Source organism: Lytechinus pictus, chromosome 9 (genome assembly GCF_037042905.1).
Source record: "Lytechinus pictus isolate F3 Inbred chromosome 9, Lp3.0, whole genome shotgun sequence".
NCBI lineage: Eukaryota > Metazoa > Echinodermata > Echinoidea > Temnopleuroida > Toxopneustidae > Lytechinus > Lytechinus pictus.
This window is the reverse complement of record NC_087253.1, coordinates 4943619-4967056: the sequence shown is the minus strand read 5'-3', so window position 1 is coordinate 4967056 and position 23438 is coordinate 4943619. Positions and strand designations below refer to the sequence as shown.

The 23438-nt window shown below is 35.4% G+C and overlaps 1 protein-coding gene across 1 annotated transcript; it reads right to left on the bottom strand.

Moving 5' to 3' along the window:
- Positions 1 to 3140: 3140 nt before the first annotated feature.
- LOC129267946 (ankyrin repeat, PH and SEC7 domain containing protein secG-like) lies at positions 3141 to 22937 on the bottom strand. The gene is made up of 3 exons (XM_064105035.1): positions 20896 to 22937; positions 15624 to 15707; positions 3141 to 3394 (listed from the first exon to the last, which is right to left on the bottom strand). The coding sequence occupies exons 1-3, from the start codon at positions 21899 to 21901 to the stop codon at positions 3141 to 3143; spliced, it is 1344 nt and encodes a 447-aa protein (XP_063961105.1). The 5' UTR covers positions 21902 to 22937.
- Positions 22938 to 23438: the final 501 nt, after the last annotated feature.

The following is a 23438-nucleotide window of genomic DNA, read 5'->3' as shown; positions in this document are numbered from 1 at the left end:
TCGTTCATGACATATTTTTCCTTAAATTTGGGATCCAGGAGGTGTCAATGTTTTTACTCACTCGGTATAAAATAATACAATGCTAAAACAAAAAAAAAACAGTGTAAGATAATACAGACAAATAATTAAGATGAATCGCATATGCTTATATTCAGCAAATTTTACTTTACTTAATTCAATCGATAACTTGTAATATTGAATTAATAAAATACATGGCTAATCACAACACTATGTATCATTACTGGGTAAATGTTTGATCCACTTGTGGAACATAATGCAAAAAATACATTTCTACAATATACATACAATATAATAATGTAAAATGTTACGAATATATCAAAATTTACATCACTGCAATACCTCCTGACCAGACATACCACATAATTATGGTATAAATTTATTTGAGAGATCATATTCTTTCCAGCCATATTTAATAATTATTCATTCATGACATATTTTCCTTAAATTGGGGATCCAGGAGGTGTCAATTTTTTTACTCACTCGGTATAAAATAATACAATGCTAAAACAAAACAAACAGTGTAAGATAATACAGACAAATAATTAAGATGAATCGCATATGCTTATATTCAGCAAATTTTACTTTACTTAATTCAATCGATAACTTGTAATATTGAATTAATAAAATACATGGCTAATCACAACACTATGTATCATTACTGGGTAAATGTTTGATCCACTTGTGGAACATAATGCAAGAAATACATTTCTACAATATACATACAATATAATAATGTAAAATGTTACGAATATATCAAAATTTACATCACTGTAATACCTCCTGACCAGACATACCACATAATTATGGTATAAATTTATTTGAGAGATCATATTCTTTCCAGCCATATTTAATAATTATTCATTCATGACATATTTTCCTTAAATTGGGGATCCAGGAGGTGTCAATGTTTTTACTCACTCGGTATAAAATAATACAATGCTAAAAAAAAAAACAGTGTAAGATAATACAGACAAATAATTAAGATGAATCGCATATGCTTATATTCAGCAAATTTTACTTAACTTAATTCATCAATAACTTGTAATATTGAATTATTAAATACATGGCTAATCACAACATTATGTATCATTACTGGGTAAATGTTTGATCCACTTGTGGAACATAATGCAATAAATACATTTCTACAATATACATACAATATAATAATGTAAAATGTTACGAATATATCAAAATTTACATCACTGCAATACCTCCTGACCAGACATACCACATAAATATGGCATAATTATTTGAGAGATCATATTCTTTCCAGCCATATTTAATAATTATTCATTCATGACATATTTTTCCTTAAATTTGGGATCCAGGAGGTGTCAATGTTTTTACTCACTCGGTATAAAATAATACAATGCTAAAACAAAAAAAAACAGTGTAAGATAATACAGACAAATAATTAAGATGAATCGCATATGCTTATATTCGGCAAATTTTACTTAACTTAATTCAATCAATAACTTGTAATATTGAATTAATAAAATACATGGATAATCACAACACCGTGTATCATACCTGGGTAAATGGTTAATCCACTTGTGTAACATAATGCAAGAAATGCATTTCTTATAATGATTCAATGTGAAAAATGAGCTCATGGAAATCCAATAATCTAAATTCCAGAAAACAAATAATGGTATACGTAAATATAATAAATTCAATACTAACGAAACTACATAGGAGAATATTAAAAAATATTATTTTCAGATAATAGTCAAACATAGAAATTAGATATCCAAATACTCCTGAAAATATCTACACTTCTCCTCTTCAAAAAAATCAGCAGAAACATGTATTTTGTTGATGAAAGTGCAGCTGTAATATTATATAAAAAATAATCGATTCCAAGTTTAAATACACGTGCTTAAATATTTCAATTATCATACCAATAATCTTAAAAGCAAAATGTCCATAGGCTATTTATGCTTATGTGAATGACTATTAAGGATGTTCTTTAGTACAAAACCGAGTCGAGATATGGAACGGATCATATTGAAAATAACAATGAGTATCAGATAACTTAACTTTCCATTTGTCATAGAATCAGACATGGAGTCAAGGCCACCTGGGCCGGCGCGGTTCTAGACTTAAAAGATTGAGGGGGGTTTTCGGGGCTTGAGAAATTTTCGATATAAGAACTATACGGTAAATCATGTTTTATCAAAGTCCTATATACATATTCATGTTTCACACAGTTATTGCAAAAACTAATTTCTCACATGTAAGTAAATTGTTTTAACTCCAATCTGGGAATCATTCAGACTACATATTTAAAAATGAGGTTTCGACTATTGTCACTCTACTTTTAAACTACAAAAACTGCAAAAACTCCGGTGTTGATTTAACGCCAGCCCGGAAACTATATATGTCCACACCAGAGAAGTGTTAAACAACATCGGTTTCGGTATTAATCTAACACCAGATTGGTATTTATACAACACCAATCAGTATTAAAACAGTGTCGGTTTGATTCCAAACTGGTGTTGTTTCAATACTTCTCTGGTGTGGACATAATTATATACATTCCGGGCTGGTGTTAAATCAACACCGGAGTATTTCCAGTGTATCAAAACTACATGTACGTTAATATCATTCTTCCTTAGTCCTATGTATTATATAATACACACCATTAATCCATTAATATAGAAACTACATCGTATTGATAGGATATTGAAATAGATTCAGTTGAAGTTTTTGTAATAAGATACATAGCAAGTAACATCATAAATGAATGACATCAATCATTCAACCAACATGTTATAAATGAAGATTCAAATTTGCACCCTATAAATGAATCACCGGTTGGACCTTACTTTGAAAAATAAGGGTCCACAATTATACACCTCGATTATGATTTTCACCCAGAAATGTTCGTTTCTACTCTGGAATTTACAACTATGCACCTCTTAGGGTGCATGTTATCCAACGTTTAAAAGGTTCATCCCTGCACCATTTCGGATGCTGAATGTAGCTAAATGCACCCTCAAAGGTAAACAAATGTGCAAATTTGCACTCATTACAGTGCTGCTTTTCCACCAACCATTGGTGTTCTAATTGGAACCCCTGTTCCATGTATTCCTTAGTGTGAAGGATTATTTTTTTCCTTATTTTTTGTAACTCGATATCAATTTGATTCCCGCCATTTCCAAAAGATCGTCAATATCCTTGGTGCTCTTACCGTCTTTCCATGTGTTGAGTATTACCTGATAGGAGGCCGAGTAATCAGAATGATTCTCTTCTAAGATATCTTGACCTAGCTTGGGATCGAAGCCAATAACTTCGCAAATCGGTTCGAAGTGATTGATGCCGAGAAGACCAGACAGATTCTTGATATGATCATCCGTCACCTTTTCATAATCTGGACATGGAGAAAATGGTTGGGTTGTTAAGTTCTTTATTTTTTCTTTCGTTCGAGAGAGGGGTAGCTTTGTTTTAGGGTATTTTCGTGAATATTTCAAAAGGGTGTTCGATAATATGAAATTGTGATCTCCCATTACAGAAATTGATTTTTGTTTGTTTGATCTGATAAAAAACATAATAATTTCAGGATGGCGCTGCGATTGTGTTAGGGAATGTTCCACTGAAGTAACCTTGGAAATATCTTCACTGGATCAAATTATAATTATATATATGATAATTATAATTTCATGAAAAATATATTTTGGCTCATTTTCGAGCTACAATTTGGATGAATGTATAAAGGTCGGTCCTGGTACCCGTTCTTGGGTGATTGATATATTTTTTATTTTTTTTGAAATGTTACATGTATATTTAATAATATATGGTGTTCATGTGTAATTCATGTTCAATTCAGTTTTGGACTGCAAGACGTGATCTTTTAATAAAATCTATCTAAACAGGCGCTCAAACTTTCAATCAATTTCTTCTTACCGGGTACCCATTCACCTTACCTGGGTTGAGTACAGCACAACGTGGGTACATTTCTTGCGGACGGAAAACACACCAGAGCTTGGAATGTAACATGACATCCCTTATAATTACCGTGTTTACACGCTGCATCGGCTCGCGGTTCAGAACAGCGAGCCGATGCAGAATCGGCTTTTTTGTTGCGTGTAAACGCGATTTTGCACTACCAAGGTAGTAGGTTCAGAACCGAGAGCCGATGCAGAATAGGCCTTTATTACCCTTAAACAGAAAGCCGATTCTCCATCGGCAGTTAGCGCGCATTTCATTTACTTTACTATTATGACGTACTTGTAAGTGCAGAGATCTAGCATTGCCTTTATTGTGACGTATATTGTTGGTGCGCGGATCATTTCAGGTTTTTGCCACGCGAGCCGGTGTACCGGCGGATCCTGCGCCTGGCAGATACTGTTCTAGGCACCAAATCCGCCGGCGGATCGTGTTCTACTCCGGCGGATTCAGTATCACTCTCTTCGGAAGATATCGTTCTTGCGCTATCGCGATATCCTTCACTCACATACGTGGAGGTGCCGTGGCCGAGTGGTCTATGCCCGTGAGCCTGGAGGCATTTAATCTGCAACGCTCTTTTATCTTGCTTTCAAATAAATGGAAATGCTATATGCATTAGTGGTAACTATATAGGTATGCACTGTTTAAAAAAATACGTCTTGTAATCAAATAACATGCATTTATCTTTCTTATCACAATTTTAGGGATAAATTGGATACAATAGCATCAATTATGATTGATACAGAGTATTAAATAAAGGCAAACAATGGCAGGATTTTGTAATAAGTTTTCTAAAGGGAAGTATATGTAATGATCACTGCATATGAAATTCTTGATTTGCGAAACTTTCCTATTATTTCCTTCACATTTTCTCGAATATTTTTTTTCTCCCTTCCCTCCTCTTTATATTTCTCCCTTTTTGGTGTTATATCACCCACGCGTATACGCCCCAGATATATTCATAATGTGCCAGAAATGTTAGCTAACTGGAGAAGAGGCAAAAGGGGCGAAATGAGCAGGGACAGAAAGAAAGGCAACAAATAAAGAGATGAAAACCAGAAGGGGGTATAGTAATAGAAACAAAAGATATATAGGAAAAATTATATTTCACTAAAGATCCCATATATTGATCTTAAAATAAGATGACTGATACGAGAGGTAAATTAGGGAGCACCAAACGATACGTGGCGTATCTAACTTTTGTCAGGGTGAACTTCCGGTCCCCAAGTTCAGATTCCTTAACAAAAATATTGAAGAAAAAAAAAGAATAATTAAAAAAATACATGATAAATTAAAAATAAGCCTACAATAAACGTGGATGGAACAGATGTGTCGGGCAATGCAAATATTGCTGAAGCATTTAATGAATTTTTCATTTCAAATGCTACTAATATCACTAAAGACCTGCGAAGGGATACGTCTAAACAGAGAGTTCAAGTAGAAGATGATACAAATGTTGGTTAAATTCACTCTCAATTTGAGCTAGAGATGATTACTAGAGATTTTGTTTTGAAACAGATTGATAATTTGAGTATAGATAAATCAACTGGGGAAGATCATGTCAGCTTCAAACTTTTAAAGATGACAAAAAATGTTATCGCAGAGCCCCTTTGTGATATTATTAACAAATCCCTTACTACTGGAGTTGTTCCTCGTGAATGGAAAAAGGCTCGGGTAGTACCAATATTTAAATCTGGTGATATGTCTTCGTTGAATAATTACCGCCCAATTTCTATATTACCAATCGTGAGTAAAATTTTTGAAAGGGCTGTTCATCAACAGCTAAGTGAATTCTTGGACGCGAATGATTTATTACACCCAAATCAATCTGGTTTTCGGCCTATGCATTCAACAACTACTGCCCTTGCAAAACTTGTAAATCAGTGGTCGTTACACATTGTAGTGTGGTACGTTATGTCACTGACGCAGCACCCGTAGGACTAGCGTGCCAAAATTGATTTTTGTTGTTGTTTTGGCTTCAATAGGGTCCCCTTAGACCAAAAACGATGGGGTTCAAATTTTCAGACCCCTCCTTCCCTTTGTGGGGGTCCTTTTTGGCGCCATATTGGCCTGTACAAAGCCCAATAGTATAATCCATTGTTTTCATCCTTATTTCTCACTTTTCTTAGCCAATTTTATTGTTTAAGTTGTCTGAGGTGTATGAGAATGAATATTTGATGATGTTTTGATGTCAATGTTTTTTAAATTTTACCATATGGGGGCGGATTTTACGAAAAATGCCCCAAAATTGTAAAATATTACCCCCAAAATATTATTTTTCCCTTTTTTGCACTCGAATTAGGACAAAAGGATTATAAAATGAAATGAATATGTCTTGTTATACAATCCAATAACAGAGGAATGTGTCACATGTAATTTATATCATTATTTTTGGTCAATTGATAAAAAATAATCCCCATTTCAGGATTTTATGCAGTGTAAACCTTATTACAACACTAGAGGGCGCCATAGCTTATGATAAGCACTTCCTTTAAAAAATCAAATTCTTGGCACTAACTGCATCAATGAATTTGAAAGCTGACACATTTCAAGAGCAACTATTTCCATTGCCAATTTATAGTATGGGCATCTAATTTGTTTATATTCTACCCCCCCCCCCCCCCGGGAGGGGCCAAAATGGCTGCCTTAGGCTAAAAATCCTAAGTAGAGATTCATTTTTTTCCCCTTACTTAAGTGGCCTTAATTTGGTTTCTATTTAAAGGTTTTTAAGGGTGAAAAAATACATCGGGAAAAGTTACAAGGACAGCAAGTGGTCTAGTGCCCAGAAAATCCAAGATGACTCCAAAAGTGGAGTTTAAAATGGCTGTTGATACTTTAAATGGACATAGCACATTTTATATCAACCTGAGATAGATGGAATCGGTGTCTAGACCATGGTTTCAATGATCAAAATCGGGACAAGAATACTGTTTCCTTTTTTTGTTTAATTTTTGGAAGCCATCTTGGATTTTTCAACATATCGGGACAGTCTATGGTCCTATATCTTGAAAAATCCAAGATGGCTTCCAAAAATGGAGTTTGAAATGGCTGTTGCTGCTTGAAAAACCGATATATTTTGTTCAATATCCGGGAATATGAATTTGTGTGTCTACCCTGGTAAAATGGGTCAAATAATACATTAGAACAAGTTACAAGGAGAGTCGTTGGTCAAGAATGTTAAACAATGGAGTATATAATAGCCACTGGTATTTACAAATGGACATGTAATTTTCATCAAGGATATGGTTTTGATGTCTAAACCATGATTTTTAAAGTCAGAAAATTAGTTACAAGCGTTCGAGCGTTGTGGCCCATTGGATTAGTCCTTTGACTTTGAAAGGGTCGTGGGTTCGAATCCGAGCCATGGCATAATTTCATTCTGCAAGAAATTTATCCACATTGTGCTGCACTCAACCCAGGTGAGGTAAATGGGAAGAAATTCCTTTAATGCTTGAGCGCCTAGGCAGCCCATTTAAAGCAGGGGTAATAATAAGGTCAGTCATTGGTCTATGTCCAAAAATCCAAGATGGCGTCAAGAAATTGAGTCTAAAGTGACTGCTGTTACTTAAAAATGGACATACATGTAGTTCGTTTGAAATTCACCAAGGACACACAAGGACTCAATTGTTTCATGATTAAAAATGATACTTTCGACTGGTTACAAAGATATGCACTTGTCCATTTTTCCTAAAAATTAAAGAAAGTTTTCAAAATGGCATCTAAAATAATTCCTAAAACTCATTAATAATGGTCAGTTTATACAATATTAATCTGCGATGAATAATTTTGGTGTCTACATGGTGGTATAAAGGGTCAGATAATACATTCGAAAAATAGCAAGGATAGTTTTCGATTTTGTCCAAAATCCATGGTAGATTAAAACATTTAATCAAATGGGTGCTATTACAAACTCATGAATCAATATGATAACTTATCCCATACATTTAAGAGTAGGCACCAAAATATTTCTCACAGGTTGATATTGTATGAATGATGCATCCACTTTTAAGTAACAATAGTCATTTTTGGAACCCATTTTTGAAAGCCAACTTGGATTTCAAGGCAACTTGGATAACTGCGTAATCATTGTAACCAGACTTTGATAAGTATTTTTAAATCTTGAAATACTAGTGCAGACACCAGAATAATATCCCCATGTGTATGTTTAATGTTCTATATCCACTTTTAAGAAACAGCAGTCATTTAGGCAATCTTGGATTTTTGACACACTTGGCATCCGACTGTTCTTTCAACTTGAAACAGTACTTGATCCTTTAAACTCTAGCGTAGACACCAAAATGGAATCCACAATGTGCATTTCTAATGAACTATGTCTACTTTTAAGAACCATATTCAATTTAGACCCTGCATTTTGGAGGCCATATCGCATTTTTTGACATACCAGACCACTGATTGACCCTATTAACTTGACTGTCCTAATGTCTTATTTGACCCTTGAAACTATTGGTTCAGACACCAAAATGATATCTCCCAGGCCGATATGAAATTAACTATGTCCGCTTTAAGTATCAGTAGCCATTTTAAGATCAATTTTTGGAATTCATCTTTGAGTTATGGACATACCAGACCACTGACTGTCCTTGTAACGTATCATTATATATTACTTGACCCAAACCCGGGGGGCGCGTTTCCGTTTTACACCCTGGCGAAGGCATTTTCCGCAAAAATAGCCACAAAGCGACTAGTAAGAGTCTACACACGTCGCTGGTTGCAGCGTGCGAAACTGGCAAGTCCCACACCACCGCATGTAATCTGCACAGCCGCTGCACATAGAGTTCATCGGCACTTCATGTACAGAGAGCAGTCATATGAGTGAAATCCGAACATGCTTTTGCAGTTAAGTTTTTTTTTCTAAATATAAATTATTAACTAAATGAATAGAATGACAGACAAAATAAAAATAAACAATTATAATAGAAAAAAATTAAAGTTTGATGGATTGATACACTTAGATGCCGAAAGATAGATATAAGAGACTGATAAATAGATAGAGACATAGATAGATAGATAGATAGATAGATAGATAGATAGAAGTAAAGAGAGAGAGAGAAAGACAGGGAGATGGATAGATAGATAGATATGTGGACGGATAAAGAGAAATAGAGAGAAAAAAAGACAGACAGATGGATAGATAGAGATAGAAAGAGAGATAGAGAGGGGGGGGGAGATAGAGAATCTGAGAGAGATAGATGTTAGATAGATATATAAAGAATGAGAGAGACAGAGAAGACAAATTTACAGATAGATAGATACTGTAGTTACATCAGATATATAGATAAATAGATAGATAGAAGATAGATAGATAGAGAGAGAGAAAGACAGAAAGGTGGATAGATGGATAGAGGGGGAGAGAGAGATAGAGAATTTGAGAGATAGATAGATGTTAGATAGATAAAGAATGAGAGAAACAGAGAAGAGCGACAAATTAACAGACAGATAAATACTGCAGTTACATATAGATAGATAGATAGATAGATAGATAGATAGATAGATAGATAGATAGAAGATAGATAGATAGATTGATAGAGAGAGAGAGAACTAGAGAAAGACAGATGGATAGATAGAGAGAGGGAGATATATAGATAGATGTTAGATAGATAAAGAATGAAAGAGACAGAGAAGACTAACAGATAGATAGATACTGTAGTTACATAGATAGATAGATAGATATTGATATAATTTGAGAGATAGATATATAGACGGATAGAGAGAAAAAGACAGACAGATGGATAGATAGATAGAGAGAAAATTTGAGAGACAGACAGACAGATGGATAGAGAATTCGAGAGATAGATAGACGGATAGAGAGAAACAGAGAGAGAAAAAGACAGACAGATGGATAGATAGAGAGAAATTGATATATATATATATATATATATATATATATATATATATATATATATATATATATATATATTGGATTTTATTGCAATAAAAACAAAATACAATCACAAGCAGTCAAAGACTGAAATAAGTGAATGCTTATATACAAAAAGAATCATAACAAAATAAAAGTAAACATTATAAATAAATATCAAATACAATACAAATTCATACAGATGAAAAAGAAATGTAAAATCATAAATAAATACAAAAGGCCAAAAGTACTACAAAGCGTCACAGAAGAAGAAAAAAGCGGAATGAGAGATTAAGAAGAAAGAGGAGAGAGAAGAGGAAAGAGGTGAGAGAGAAGGGAAAGAAATTGGGATAAGACAAAGAGAAGGGAAAGCAAGAGGTGGAATTTGACAGAGAATAGGAGGCAACCTTCAGAAAAAACTCATTATGCAATACAAGACATTTAACAATGGTAACAAGCATGCAAGTAAATAAAGTAGTAATTGAATCGAATCGAGCACAAAAAGGGAAAAGTAGTGCTGAGGAAATAGACTCCCGAAGGAAGTCGAAGCAGTGTTGATATTGCACATGAGTAGATTAATAGATGGATAGAGAGAAATAAAAGAGAGACAGATGGATAGATAGAGAATTTGAGAGATATGATAGATATAAGGATAGATATAATATGAAAAAAAGTAATTATGTGTTTTATTTTTCAATATTTTAGCTATTATTCGTTTTCATTCATATAAACGATCATGTGCGATAAAGTAAAAAAAAATATCATAAAGCCAACGTCAGCGGAACAACCAAAATACAGAGACAGAAGCTTTTGGTCTACAAGCTCAGCTGCATTTGCACAATTGCACGTATGTTCTGCGGATACTAATACCGCGCGCCCAGCTGATTATGTAAACAAACGTAGACGTAGACTCTTCACTAGTCGCTTTGTGGCTATTTTTCCGGAAAATGCCTTCGCCAGGGTGTAAAACGGAAACGCGCACCCGGGGGGGGGGGGGCACTTCCATTGACGAGTTGATACCATGCGTGACCATGGGGTCTCAAAAAGCACCCTAAACACGTATTTTCCATATTCTGAAAATGCACTCCTTAACAAGTATTGGCTTGTGAAACCCTACCCTTAACAAGTATTGGAAACAAAACTATACTCTTGGCAAGTATTCCCTGAATTGACCCCCTAACAACATTTTTATTCTTATGTCTGTCAGTCGTCGGTTTTGCCTTTTACCTGATTGGGTTTAGTACAGCCCCACCTTCCACATCTCATTTAGTCTTTAATGTTTAGACCCTCGAAAATTTGACCCTAAACACGTAGCTTTCTTGCAAAATAGATACCCCTTTTTTCATTATTTTAATGTTTTTGACACCCTTCTTACGTTACGTACGTAACGTGCCCTATCTTAAAAAGGACATCCTTTTTACTTTTTTTGGTCGCGCATGGTATCCACTCATCAATGTAACTGGCCCCCGGGGACCCAAACCAGTGGTTTAAAGTAAAACATCGAAATCACATTTCCCTGGACGATATAAAATCAGCCATGTCTGCTTTAAGTTTAGCAGCCATTACAGAATAAATTTTTTGAAGCCATCATGGATTTTTGAACCCACCAGAGCACTCACTGTCCTTGCAACTTTTTCCAGTTTACTATTTCACCCTTGAAATCATTGAATCGAAACCAAATTGTGGATTTTTAGCACACTGTAGCCATTTTTGATGCCCTCTTGGATTTTATAGGTATCCTGGGGTCCTTATATTCACTTTATCCCGTGTCAACAAATCATTTTACCTCCTAGACCATAGAGTATGAAACCAATTAGGATTCTCAGGTGGATAATGAGTGAGTCGTATTCATTAATTTAAAGTGAATGGTGGCCATCTTGGATACTATCTTGAAAATAACAACTTTCCCTGATGCGGATTTTGGTAGATTTTTAGTATATTATTCCGGAGGTCAATTAGTACTAAAAACTGTTGAAAAACAATTTATTGCAATTTTTCCGAGTAAGGGTATTTTTGGTTGTACATGGAATAGTATGTAGGCCCTACCTTAGAAATTGAGGCGCAATGCAGGTCTGTAAGTTCGGAAGATCTCTAAATCTTGTGAAGGTCAATTAATAAAACATCACATATTTCAATGATGATTATGTGCATGTGTGTGCGTGTATGAGGGGGCGGGGGCTATAAAAATATACTTTATGTGTTTCTTTCTGTCTATAAGTAATTGGAAATTAGCCGAGAAGTATATAATTGACAATTCGAATAGAAGTCCTTTAATCGTAAACTGTACTCTAGAACGAGTGACCGAATGGTGAATGTTGTATGCCAGTCAGGTGGGGGGGGGGGGGGTATATGGTTGATAGGATGCATGTCTAACTGGAAGTCTTCATAATAGCATGCTAGCTGTCTAAGAATCATAAAATACCATAAAACAATTCATTTTTTAACCAGGCGCAAAATTGCTAATACACCTGATTTTAGGGGGTCTTGATAAAGGTGACCTCCCCCCCTCAGGCAGTGGGTGAGGGTGGGGAAAATTGGAACCCTATCTCTTCCTGACATTGGACCCAAGTGAATCCAAAACGAAAAAAACTAAACAATTTTGGCGCAAAAGACCTACAGGAGCTGTGTCATGATATACCGTACCACAATAATATCATCATGATAAGTTATGGCGCCCTCTAGTGTTGTAGTAAGGTTTTCACTGCATAAAATCCTGAAATGGGGTTGACTTTTACATCAATTGACCAAGAATAATCATATAAATTATATGTGATGTATTCCTCTGTTATTGGAATGTATAACAAGACATATATGCATTTCATTTTGTAATCTTTTTGTCCTAATTCGAGTGCCAAAACAGGGGAAAATTACATTTTTTGGGTAATATTTCACAATTTTGGGGGGATTTTTCGCAAAATCCGCCCCCATATGGTAAAAGTGACCAATATTTGGCATCACATCATCATCAAATATTCATTCTTGTACATCTCAGACAACTTAAAAATAAAATTGGCAAAGAAAAGTGAGAAATAATGTTGAAAACAATGGATTATCCTATTGGGCTTTGTACAGGCCAATATGGCGCAAAAAAGGACCCCCCACGAAGGGAAGGAGGGGGCTGAAAATTTGAACCCCATCATTTTTGGTCTAAAGGGGCCCTACTGAAGGCAAAACAACCAAAAAAATCAATTTTGGCAAAGAAATCCTACGGGATAACACACCATACCGCACTATTGATAACAATCTAATTTCTGGAGTTGCGTTCATAGATCTTCGGAAGGCCTTTGATACCGTGGACCATGAGCTGCTTTTAAAGAAATTAACTTGCATTGGTTGTAGTAAGAGGACTATCACTTGGTTCAAATCATATTTATTTGATCGACAACAAGTGACACAATTCAAAGGAACCAAATCGCACCCTTCATTCGTCAAATTAGGCGTGCCACAAGGGTCAATTCTAGGTCCCCTTTTATTTTCAATATATGTTAATAATTTACCTGAATGTATTCATGAAGGTATTATAGATATGTACGCTGACGACACGACACTTACCGTCAGTGCGAATGATGCGACAGTTTTGGAAGAAAAATTAACTGTTGCATTAAACAAGGTCATGGCATGGATTAAAGATAATCAGCTCGTCCTCAACACTGAAAAAACGATTTCGTTAAACGGTGATTTGATAAATAGAGTTCAATTCACCAATTGCTTAGGAGTTTTGATAGATGAAGAACTGAAATGGTCAAAACAAATTGAAAATGTATGTAAACTTACTCAGAAAAGCATTGGCATAATAAAGAGAGCGAAAAGTTCTTTGCCTGTGCAGTCCTTAAAGTTGCTTTATAACAGTTTAGTGTTGCCAAGATTTGATTACTGTTCTGTTGTATGGTCGAATAGATTTCAATCGCATACAATTAAGCTGCAAAAAATTCAGAAGAGGGCTGCAAGAATTATATTGAACAAGACATTCGACACACCGTCGGCTGATTTGTTCTCAAGTCTTAAATGGATGACACTAGACAAACGATTTGAGCTCAGTCGCGTTTTGATGATATATAAATGTGTTCATAATTTAGCACCTTCTTACCTTCAGGTAAACTTAACCAATCCAAATGATGTATATGAACATCATACCAGACAGAGAGACAGTGGATATTTACGCGTTCCCAAGTTTCGCACTGATTGTTATAAGTGTAGTCCAGTCGTATCATCAATATTTGAATGGAATAAGCTTGATAATTCAATTAGAACAGCTCCTTCTGTCATTTCATTTAAGAGAAGGTTTAAAAGAACTTGTAATTTATAAATAACTTGCGGAACATCCACTGTTGTGCTTATTTTGTGTTAGCATGACCTTGATTATTTGGTTTATATTATCAGTATTTTCAAGATGTCCTTCTTAGTTAATTTGATTTATTGATATTTTATTTTACGTCAAACGAGTGACCGTCTGCGTTTTTGTTTGCTGCTAAGTTTGTTAATGTTTCGTTTTACATTCAAATCCTAATGTGAATGTTAATGCTGTAACATTCTGTACATACGTTATGCATTTTGTAAATATGTTTATTGTTATTCAGGGCCCCATGGAAGACCACTACTTATTGGTGAATGGGCTACCCTGTCAAAATATCAGAAATAAATAAATAAATAAATAAATGCAGTGCAAGATAAACCAAAAGCCGATGTACGTTTAAACACGGTAAAGAAAGACGAATGTACACGATAGACAAACGCAAAAAAAAAATATTATAAAACAAACGTCTATGACACGTTTGATCAATAAGTATCTTTTTAACCCATCCCGTAACATTCGATCAAGCAAACAATCACTTCTTCAAATTCGCAAACCCCACACATGCTTTATAGATCATTTGCTGTAGCTGGACCAACCCTTGGGAACAAGCTACCATGGCCCTGGGAAGCGGAGGTTCTGAAGTCCAAAACTATCCTTGGGTGTGCTGCGTGTGTTATTTTCTTTAGGCAGCACCCCCTGGAAGTCTGGTAGGTATGAACAATGACAGAAATGTAATGAAAATGAACGTTTTGCAGGACCCACCCCCCCCCCTCCCTTCAGAAATTTCCTACACAGTGCTTGAAATAGTGCTTAAAATTACTCTTCAGATTGCAACATCACATACTTTCATATCGCGCTTTGCAATAGCATTATTCATTTATTCTTAATCTTAACACGCGCATGCATGTTTATTCAGATACGCAGCTTTTACTTTTTTAAATTCAAAACATGGTTAAATTCTAAAGTTTCAGATCAGAACATAAAAATAATTGTGCACGATTTTCGAGCTCATATTAATTGCCAATGTAGCAAGATACCCACTTACCCATCATTTTTCTGATTTAATGAACAGGAATAGAGTGTCCCGTTTTAGGTCTGAAATCTCAATTTTGTTTCCGCTCGCGCTTTGCGCTTTCATCAATTTTATAGTTATACACCTATCATGTTCATGATTACAAAAATAGTATATAGAAACTTTCTGGTTATATATATATAAGTGATGTATTATTATTATCATTATTATTATTATTACCATTATTATTATTATTATTCCTATCATTAGTAGTATTATTATGAATAATAGTAGTAGTAGTAGTATAAGCTCTACAGAGTATATATACATGTACAGGGGTTGGATTCTTCTTGATATGGAGCACAATTTCCAGAAATCAAGCAAATGAAAAGTCAAAACACAACTGATGTTGAAAAAACATTTTTCAAACAGTGAAATCGCTAGTGAAAAGACAATTGATTAGATCGTACCTTCTTGATGAATGATTTTATCAGCGTCGATGTCCAAACTAATTGATGCTATCGCCGAGGAAGCTTCTGATACATCTCCAGCCCCTGTAGGTAGAGAGAAGGACGAAGAATACCTAATCATATTTTTGAATGACGACAGGATAAAGTTCATGCTTTCAGGGGAATGCAGCCTTGGTCATAAAATGTGTTGGAAAAGAGAACAAAATAAATAAAATAGAATAATAATAATAATTCAATATTTATATAGGTCCTATCAAAATTTCTCTCAGCGCTTTACATCACAAAAACTAACTACTTAACTTAATAAACCAAACTCACGTATCAACTTAACTACCTTACAAAACTAAACATCCAACGTAACTACCTTTCATATCTAAAATACCAACTAAACTACGGACATATTAACTATAAAAATCATACTATTTACGGAAAAGATGTCTTAAGTAGTATTTTACCATGTTTACAGGAATTTAGAGAAGAATGGGATCTTAGGCTAAGAGGAAGTGAGTTCCACATATGACATCACATATCCAACCAATTTGAAATCTCCACGGATATAGTGCTTACCAATATTTGCAACTTTTAAAAAATCTTATCTTTTTATTTAAGGTATGATACTGTTCACACCTTCAACTATCAGCTTGCCTGAATTTTCTTTTTCCTCTTAAATGTTTTTATTTGGGATGGATTCCCTTTGATTAGGAAAGATCAATGATGAACACCAATCCACACCCATGACCTCACCTCTCCTCCACTCGCACTCACATACACGTTGTCTTCATTTCTAATTTTCCTCCTTCATCCATTGATGATTTGTGAAGCCATAATTTGTCGTATAGACCTAAGTAATCTATTGAAATATGAATTTCATTATATCTGCTCGATTATAAATTGTCACATGGTACCTATTGTATTTTAAGCAATATTATGCTTGTAAATTTATTTAATAATAATAATAATAAAAATAATACATAAGATTTGTATAGCGCACTTTCCATCCTGATTAGATGCTCAAGGCGCTTTATAGCAGAACAAAACTATTTACATACAATACATGTCTGAACAATTAGTCAATGTCAATAAAAAAAAAATAAAAAAAATTATGTGTATTGATTCATTTTTTTGTATCTTATTATACGATGTAAATCCTATCAATGACTCAGCTAGTTTGGGCTTCCATGTAGTTTCAAATAAGTAGGCCTATATTTTGGGTGATCCAAAATAGTGAAATTCCCAATAAATAGGCAATATACATGTACATGATATAGGGGGGGGGGGGGTGTGACTTAGACATTAAAATCTCAGCCAAATGACCGACTTATCCCCTATAAATAGTACCAAATGGTAGGACATTTAATTCGCTTTCATATGACACTAATTTCATGGCAATTGAATGCTTTGTCAAAATCTATGTACGAATATTCAAATTTTATGAAAATTCGGCAGCCATTTTGAAAAAAAAGTTCCCTCACAGGTTAATTTTCAGGATACAGCCTGTTTACCTCATATATTCATATTCAGCGTAAAAAACTGGTCTAGAGGCACTATATGAAAATTTCTCCTCCAAGTGGCACCTTGCTGAATTATCATGATTATAACCCGGACTAAAAGAAAAATAAGGTCAAATGTTGAAGTTAATTTTCAAGACCCTTATATGACAAATATTTTGGCCCTGTTGCTCCTTTCTCAACCAAATTGTACCATGGTACTTGTAAGGCAAGTTTATGTCGAAGCGTTAAAGTGTTAAAATGGTTGGGGTGGGGGAGGGGTGAAGCAATAGATCATCGCCCGAACAATAGGTTCACCGCTCGTATTTATGCCAGTGCCCTTTTTAATGAAAATTTTGCCATGAATGCATTATAGGGCTATCGGAGTTCATAAGGTCAAAGTCATTTGAAATCAAACATTCAAGTTTATCTGCAATTCTTTCTCATAAAACCAAACTTGGTTAGGGGTGAACTTTGAAAATATTCATGTCAGATCATATCGATTTTTTTTATTTTACTTTGCGGAAACTCTCTAAATAGCGTTGATTCATTTTAGAATGCAATTAAAAATCACAATGGAGAGCTGAGGCTTTTATCGAAAGTTAGTGGACTGGGACAGCAGATCTTAAGGTCTGGTCACACCGGCCGAGCGTTGTTGGAGCGGTCGTGGAGCGGAGAGAAAAAAATCATCACCGCTCGCTACCGTTCACCATTTTCGATTTCGATTTTATTTTTTTTCGATCCCCCCAATTTTGTGAGCGAAATTCGACCCTCTCTCCCTGCCGCTCCACGACCGCTCCAACAACGCTCGGGCTGTGTGACCAGGCATTTAAGAAAATTTCCAGCGGAAGAACAATTGCAAATGTGTCGTTGTCCAGAGTCAAGAGATTCCGATGCAGTTCTGATCCTCGAACTTTCAAAGAAGAAACGAAGAGCTACGAAGCGCTAATTTAGCTCTTAAAGAGCGTGTATATCGACTGCATTTTGGAGTGCTGATTTTTCTCGTTCAAATTTGGCTTTTTTCGGTATGACGAGAACGTACCTGTGATTAATTGTACAAATAAGAGTCGATTTAAGTTCCACGTATGCCTTGGATTACCAAATCTTTGTTAAACTCAATTAATAAGAAAAATAAGATGTATTACCAATATAAAAAAAAAAGTCAGCATTTTTGTAAAGGAAATATTCAGCTTATATAAATACTTTAACTGCTATATTGCGTAATGCAAAAAAGCAATATTACCGTGCTCAATTCCAAGCGACTTTTAATAATATTAAGGATACCTGGAAAGTGATCAGAAATGTTTTTAAAGCACCACTTAAGGTTTCAAAGATAAAACAGGTAATCATAAATGATCAAGTTGTGAATGATAACAGTGTTATTGTAGAAGAGTTCAACAATTTTTTTTGTAATATTGGTCCAAATTTACAGGCGGCTATTCCACCCTGTCAAAAAAACATGTGTTGACTTCTTGTCTGAGCCTACTTTGGAAAGTCTATTTTTTGGCCTACAAATGAGGAAGAGTTGACTGATGTGGTTGGATCTCTAAAAAGTAAAAAGAGCTGTGATAATATTAAAAACGAACTTATTAAACATGTTATTATAGGAATCTTGACACCTCTTACTCACATCTTTACTCTTTCAATGTCAAATGGCATTGTGCCTAGAAGCATGGAAATTGCAAAAGTTGTGTCAATTGTTAAGAAAGGCAACCCCGAATCGTTCACCAATTATCGTCCATTTTTTTTGTTGACATCTTTTTTCAAGAATCCCTGAAAACTCATATATGCAAGGGTCATACATTTCTTTTAAAAGTCAAATATCTTTTCAAATTTTCAATTTGGGTTACGCGAGAAGCATACAACTACATATGCCATTTTGCATTTGTTGATAAGGTTGCCACTGCCTTGGATAATTACTTGAGCACAATTGGTATATTCTTAGATTTTTCCAAGGCTTTTGATACAGTTGATCATGAAATTTTGCTAAATAAGTTATCCCATTATGGAGTGAGAGGTGTTGCCCTTGAGTGGTTTAGGAGTTATCTCACTGACAGGAGACAATTTATATCTTTGAATAGAATTAATTCCAGTTTGCAAACTGTTACATGTGGTGTACCTCAGGGGTCTCTTCTAGAAGCTCTCTTATTCATACTGTAAATAAATTATTTTCAAAATTCATCAAACAAATTATCCTTTATTTTCTTTGCTGATGATTCTAGTGTATTTTTTCCTTATAGAAACAGTGAATCGTTAATTGAAGAATGTTATCTTGTGTGTTCAAGCCAATAAATTATCACTTAATTTTCAAAAGACAAATTATATGCTTTTTAGCAATTCCTTAAAAATGTTGCCTGGCAATGTAATGTTTAATGATGTCTGTCTTGAAAGAGTAACCTGAACTAAATTTCTCGGGTTATTTATTGATGAGAAATTGAACTGGAAACTTTATCTAAATTATCTCTGCAAACTGTTGTCAAAAAATATTGGTGTTATATACAAGTTGGGGTCAGTTTTCCCTAAAGAAATTTTATTGATATTATATTCCTCATTAATTGTTCCTTACTTAAACTACGGTGTGCTTGCCTGGGACAACTCACTTAAAACGCTATTGCAACAATTATTCATTGTTCAGAAGAGAGCTATTAGAAGTATATGTAATGTCAGTTATCGTGCCCATACAAATGTTTTATTTCATGACAATCACTTATTGAAAGTGGAAGATATTTACTTTATGCAGCTAGGATCTCTTACGTATGATTTTGATTCAGGAAGTCTCCCTACAGCCCTGGCACTGATATTTAAGAAAAATAGTCAAATACACAATTACAATACTAGACAATCTTCCACTCTCCATATATCTCGTGCAAGAACAAAGTTCACTTTGGCCACTATAGTATGCACTGGACCCAGGTTTTGGAATGCACTTGACCCTGAAATTACACATGCTGTCAGTTCTACAGTGTTTAAACGAAAATTGAAATCTCATTTACTGAGTAACTATGGAAGTGATTCGTAAAGCCTATTTTTGTGTGTTTTTTATTAGTTAATGCTAAAAAATCAATATGTTTCATCCCCCCTTTCCCGGGCCTGGCTGGTCTCTGTCCTCATGTCCCCTTTTTTTATCACTTTTGTACATAAATGTGTCCCTCTTCTCTCCCCGCCCCTCTCTTTAGTTATCATATCAAATTATTGCCATTTCTGTGTTGTTTATCTAATGTTCTTTGAATTCGTAATGAGGAACCTTAATTTACAAGCATTGCTTCACCTAGGTCTCCTCGTCTTTCTTTAAAATTATTTCTTTTCTGTCTTAAGCTGTACAATGTATTTAAAAAACAATGTTTTCTGCATACTCTGTTTTATGTATACTTGTATGTTTTATCATGTATTCTGCTTATTGTTTCCTACACACTTGTATGTTTGTCATGTATACAAACTCAAAGTTGGAAGACAAATAAAATGAACTTATAAACTTAATTTGAACCACATAAATCAACACTCTGAAGTGCAGTCACTATACACGCTCTTTAAGAGCTAAATTAACTCCTCGTTTTTTAGAGTGTACATATATCAACGCATGCTTTGTAATATGAATGTTAGCTTACGAGAAGCTTAAAAAAACTTATGAATCGATAATTCAAAATTTGAAGCCCACCCCCCCCCCCGGACCCCACCCCCCCCCCCCCCCTACACACACACACACTCATCGTTCAATCATGAAATTGTTTCGAGGGTTTTTTCCCCTCGAAAATAATGTAGTCGGCTTAATTTGATTATGTGTTTACCTTTTAATGCGGACCCTAATCTTGCTTGTTCACTCTTCAGATACCGACCAACGTTGCTGTGACCGCCCCGAGATGCTGGGTGGAGAGCTGTTTCGCCATCCGCATTATCAGCCGTGTCAGCTTGTGCTCCTTGATCAATGAGATATTTCACTATATCGTGATGACAATTCAGTAATGCCGCGTGGAGAGGTGTTAAGCCACGTTTATTGGCCTTGTCAATCTCTGCTCCTCCTAATCCAATGAGACACTTTATGACATCAAGATGACCATTCACTGATGCCCTGTAAAGAGGTGTGACACCCGCATTATCAGCCGTATTAGTTTGTGCTCCTTGATCAATGAGATATTTCACGACATCAAGATGACCATTCAATGATGCCCTGTGAAGAGGTGTGCCCCCCGCATTATTAGCCGTATTAGCTTTTGCTCCTTGATCAATGAGATATTTCACGACATCAAGATGCCCCCTGTCTGATGCCGCGTGGAGAGGTGTGTACCCATCATTATCAGCCGCATTAGTTTGTGCTCCTTGATCAATGAGATATTTCACGACATCAAGATGACCCTCGAATGATGCCCTGTGAAGAGGTGTGTACCCAATATTATCAGCCGTATTAATTTGTGCTCCTTGATCAATGAGATATTTCACGACATCAAGATGGCCCCTGTCTGATGCCGTGTGGAGAGGTGTGTACCCAATATTATCAGCCGTATTAGTTTGTACTCCTTGATCAATGAGATATTTCACGACATCAAGATGACCATTCCATGATGCCCTGTGAAGAGGTGTGGCCCCCGCATTATTAGCCGTATTAGCTTGTGCTCCTTGATCAATGAGATATTTCACTACATGAAGATATCCCCTGTCTGATGCCACGTAGAGAGGTGTGCGACCCGCATTATCAGCCGTATTAGCTTGTGCTCCTTGATCGATGAGATCTTTGACTAATTGGAGATTGCCATTTTTTGCTGCAATCAAAATGGGCGTATCTGTATCACAAGACATCTTTATTTTATAATCTAAACCCTACAGTATGATGCGGATTTGATTATCGAGTGTTTATATCCGTGTTTTCTCTTCTGGAGAATTCTTTCTATGTTCCTCGCTGAATTTTAAATCCTGCTTCAAATGGATGAAAATATCAAACTGCACCCTTCATTGTATCGTGTTGATGCACTGTTCAAGCGAAATACGCGACACCAAAATATACTCAATCAGTATCCGATGACCTACATACATGTATGTAAAACTGGCGACTCAATTTATAAGCCTACGTCCATTTGTATTAGTTATGCTCTTCACGCGATTTACCGTTGTTAATCTCTCGTTGTTGATCTCTATATAAAATATGAATTTGTTCTGTAATTGCCTTAAAAATCGGTTGGTAATCTTCACGTAGAAACCTTCAGGCACTAGCTCTTCGTCGCTAATTCGGATATTAGGTATGTGCTGAAACGCTAGACTTTTTTAAGAGACGAAACGTGTAATAAGTTGGCGAATTCGCGGATAGATATGCGGTTCGGAGATTCCCCCAAATTCATAATGTTTTCTGATAAGAAACATATGAAATCAGCATAGATTTCCCTGCATTCTTTGTTCACGTAAATAATAAAGGACTGGTACTTCTCTTAGAATTGTTTAAACGGGAGAGCGATAGTAGTTGGTCTACTCATATTTTATGGGAACTTTATCAATAGCGCAAGAAATTTATCACTACTCCTGACTAACCTTGGGTTCACATTACTCAAAAGGAACAATATGTATTGACATGGATGATCGCCTTTTCATATGTATTCATGGCACTCAGTTATGTTTTGTGTTTCGGAAAGCTGGCTGAGAACTAAGTTCACCTTCTTAATGTCATAATGAATTTCGCGTTCCACGGCTTGCTTTCTGTACTATATATAGTACACTATTTCCTTAGCATTTCATTACTATGAGGCATACTATTGCTTTGAAGATGATAATTGGTAACCTGTCAGCTAGGCGAACAATATTAACAGTAATAAAGTATAAAGTAATAAATAATAAGGAATAAGAATATCTTAAAACTTCATGTCTCATAAGGTGTCTTTTTATCAATTTCAAAACAGTCCGCTTTGAATCGACATTTGCTACACATGCGAGAAGTGCAGTACCCCATCAGCACTTGATAATTCGGCTGTAATTAATGATGCTGCCGATACAGACCCAGTCATACCGAGTTTTCTTTTCTTCATTTTTTACCTAACTGCTAAGAAAGCACGAATGCCTGTGAGCAAGCAACCAGGGGACCAACGGCTTAAGGTCATCTCCGAGGGACCTGGTAAAGAGGATAAATGCCTTACCAAAGGGCACTAGCGCACGCACCATTTGGGAATTTGAACCCGGGTCACCGGAATCCGAAACCCCCGCTCTACCGACTGAGCTATCGCGCCATTGTTCATGCCAACTCTCATGTTAGTTGATTTGTTTTACCTAAATGCCTACATCAAGTACCTATCCCTTCTGCTATCCAAAAAAAATACATAATTACGCTAAAAACCTTTATTCAGTGTCCCTA

Coding starts and splice junctions, on each gene's coding strand:
- LOC129267946 (XM_064105035.1), bottom strand. CDS start 21,901: ATGTCTTGTGATACAGATACGCCCATTTTGATTGCAGCAAAAAATGGC. Junction 15,708..20,895: donor ATTAGGGTCCGCATTAAAAG/GTAAACACATAA, acceptor CTCTACCTACAG/GGGCTGGAGATGTATCAGAA. Junction 3,395..15,623: donor TAAAATCATTCATCAAGAAG/GTACGATCTAAT, acceptor CTCCATGTCCAG/ATTATGAAAAGGTGACGGAT.